This window comes from Tupaia chinensis, unplaced genomic scaffold, assembly GCF_000334495.1.
Source record: "Tupaia chinensis unplaced genomic scaffold, TupChi_1.0 Scaffold142914_1, whole genome shotgun sequence".
NCBI lineage: Eukaryota > Metazoa > Chordata > Mammalia > Scandentia > Tupaiidae > Tupaia > Tupaia belangeri.
Window position 1 is genome coordinate 146,139 of NW_006202759.1, and position 3,389 is coordinate 149,527.

The following is a 3,389-nucleotide window of genomic DNA, read 5'->3' on the forward strand; positions in this document are numbered from 1 at the left end:
TGATGTTTCCTGATGCTCAGCTGGGTCCTTCTGCACATAAGAGGGCACTTGGGGAGCAGATATTTGGGTCTGGGGGCAGGATCCCCCTGTAACCTTCTGTGTCCTTTCTGTGCATCAGGGCCAAGCTTCCTCAGGTTGGAGGAGCACTGTGATGCCCGGGAGGAGGGGAGCCCTTTGGGGCTTCCTGTAGTCTGAGGGCAGAGACTTCTGGAAAATTTGAGGGTCTGAGTTGGTGTCAAGAGTCAAAAAAACACAGAAGCATGTGTGGTTGGGGGCTCCACCTGGCGTCTGGACCTGGGTCCCCATCTGGAAGAGTCAAAGGGGCTCTGTGAAGCTTCTTTCCCGGCCCTCAGGACCCAGAGGAGAGCCTGTCTCCCTGTCTTGCTTCTCTGGGCACCCCGGGGAACCTCTGGCTGAGCAGCTCTGCCTGCTCCATGCTCACGCCTTCCCAGCATCAGGGCAACTTGTGGCAGAACAGGATCTTCCAGATGCTGGCACCGTGCTGTGGGCTCTGGGCTGCTGGCCTGCTGGCAGCTGTGAGGCCAAGGGGAGCCATGCCTAGCTGGCACAGCCTAGGCCAGCTCTAGGCTATTGGGGCTGCCCTTTGGTCCTCGGGGCCTGGGCATGCCCTGGGGTCTGCATGCAAGCCATGTGGGGAGTGGAGGCAGAGGCCCTGGGCTGCCACGATCTCAAATACAACACTCTGAGACCTGCTCTCTCCTGGGTTCCTTGTCCTCAAACTTCTTTAAACTCCTGTCCTTCTTCCAAACCCCCATCATTTTTGTAAGCTGGGTTGGGGACAGATGGGTCCTCATTCCCACCTGTTCCACCTCAGAATGTCTCCTACTGTCCTGGCAGCTGGCTGATGGCCTCCGACACAGGCCTCTGCCTTGGGGGTGAGCCCCTCTCTCTGCTGCTTTGCTCTGGCAGCCCCCGTGGTGGTGCAGTCAGCTCAGCCCCCTCCTCTTTTCAGGCCTGGGGAAACTTCAGCCCTGGATGCAGGGCCTCATCGCCGTGGCTGTGTTCCTGGTCCTTGTGGCAATAGCCTTCGCTGTCAACCACTTCTGGTGCCAGGATGAGCCGTGAGTGCTCCCTGAGGGCCCTGGGGGCTGGATAGCCCTGAGCAGGTTGGGGAGGGGGTGGGGGGCATGCTGGGGATGACCCAGAACCACTGCTCTTGCTTTAGTGACAGTGAGAAGGGCCTTGGAGAGCCTGGGTTCAGTGCCCACACTTCAGGGAAGCTGAAGTTCAAGGCTCCCTGTGAACTGGCCGCAGTAGGAACTGGTCAGGTTTTCCGGCTCCCAGTTCTGGGTGCTCTCAGCCTCCTGACTCCAATGCCTGAGCCCCATGAGCACTGGGGAAATGTCTTCTCTTCCTGGAGTCTCACTGTTTCTATCTGTGGAGTCTGGATGGCGTCTTGGCCTGTGATGGGGTGTGGGTACCTCTGGGAAGAAAGGTCCCATCTTTTTTGAAGGTCAGCTGAGGTGAGGAGGGCGTGACACCCGCCTCCAGGCTCCCAGACCGGAAGGAGCAATGGCAAGCTCGAGCGTGGTTGCTGAAGGAGAGTGCAGGGTGCTCTGTGGGGCCTTACGTGGTCCAGGGTGGGCAAACCAGGTCAGGTTTGCACAATTGCATGTTTGCATGTTTACCTGAAATGTGGAGAACTAGGAGGGGCAGGTCAGTGGACAGGGTGGCGTGGGAAGAGAGCTGCAGTCTGAGGCAAGAGCACACCTGGTCCCTGAGCTAGGGGCCTGGCGCCTGGGCTGTCCTGCACAGGTGCACCAGGTAGAGAGGGGTGGGTTGATACCTGGCTCATGTACACTTGCCAGGCCGGGGCTGGGGTGAGGCTGCCTGTCTCGAGTCTCTCCCCAGTTCTCACAAAGGTGACCTGGTGGCCCGGGTATGGCAGCAGTCCTGCAGGTCTGCTGAGGAGGCACAGACAGCTCAGAGAGTGGAGCGAGTGACAGAGAGGCCCAAGATGAGGCTGTGAGGCAGGAGGACCTGGTCTAAGAGGCCCTTGCATGCCAACTACCTAAATTTTGGGCTTAATTTCAGGGCCACAGGAATCTAGTGACAAGTTCTCACGCTGGTCTCAGGATCCCCATGGCCTTGGTGGACTCACACTGCCTGTACGTGGCAGATGCATGAGTGGGGGTGGTCTACAGGCACCCAGAGTGATGAGGAGGCTGAACATGAGGTCAGGAGAGCGTCGGGACCACAGAGGCGGGGAGCGGGTGGGGAAGGGGGGTCTAAGCTCCAGCTAGGAGCTGGACCGCTGGGCAGCTGGTGATGAGCCAGCAGCAGGTACTAGGGGAAGAGGCAGGGATGCCATCCAAGTCTCCGACAGGGTTGCTCACCCAGGCACAGAACCCAAGAGGACATGCAGATTCCGGTGCAACTGCTGAATTTAACTTGGGGCATTTTATTTTACTTTTTTTTGAAAGATTTTTTGTTACAGGGCATGTGCGCTTGCTGGGGTGAGAGTGAGAAAGTGAGAAATCCCCCCTCCCCCAGGGGGGATGGCCATGCTGCAATCCCTTCTTCTTTATTCTTGGGATTGGGGGCATACACGCACCTGGTGTGTTTGAAGCTGCCGGGTCCGGGACACAAACTGTGGTCGACCATGTGGCATCTTAATCACTATACCACCTGCTGGTCCCTAACTTGGGACATTTTAAGGCTGAGGTGCCTGTGGGATTTTCGAGGTACAAAGGCCCCTAACCCTCACAGAGAGTTCCTGGGGTTAGAGCCAGAGGCTGTGGGGCAGAAGGTGTAAACTCAACAGGCGAAGAGCTTCTGCCAAAAAAACGCTTCACTTCCCCAGCGGCCCCAGCTCTGTCTCAGGGGCCACCAGCCACATCCGCTCCTATCGTCCAGGGTCGTCCTGTGCAAGTCTGGGGAGACTTCCGGTCCTGCTGGGCCTGCTCTGGAGGAGCAGAGAGGAGAGTGTGGGGATCCACGGGTCGGGCTGGAGCAGCCGCTGACAGGACTCCCTGGCCGGAGGTGTTTCCGGGTGAACCAGGCCCGGGAGCAGGGTCTCCTGGGATGAGGCGCCCCTCTGACGAGTTCGTCCGCAGGGAGCCCGTGAATACGGTCCTGACCGTGGGAAACAAGACGGATGGGATCCTGGTGGGAACAGACGGAAGGTACTCCTCCATGGCCACCGGCTTCAGGTGAGGGGTGGCACGGGGCTGCCTGCTCTGTGCTCCAGGGGCCCGGGTGGACCCAGGGCCCCGTCCTGCTGGCTGGGAGGACGGACGCTCGTGGGGCAGAGCCGGGTAAAGGACAGGCTGGTGGCGAGGGGCTCTGTGAGGACTGCAGAGCTCCATGGGGTGAACCTTCAGTTTGAGGGTTGGGACTTGGGGGAGGCTTGGCAGGGGGGGTGGGGG

At 59.5% G+C, this 3,389-nt stretch overlaps 1 protein-coding gene across 1 annotated transcript in view; it reads left to right on the forward strand.

Annotated features, from left to right (window-relative positions):
• PDZK1IP1 (PDZK1 interacting protein 1) overlaps positions 1–3,389 on the forward strand; it is a 6,238-nt gene that overhangs the window by 2,081 nt on the left and 768 nt on the right. Inside the window, exons 2-3 of the mRNA XM_006163763.2 lie at positions 974–1,082; positions 3,078–3,173. Coding sequence (XP_006163825.1) covers positions 974–1,082; positions 3,078–3,173 — 205 coding nt within the window. The remainder of the gene's footprint in view (positions 1–973; positions 1,083–3,077; positions 3,174–3,389) is intronic.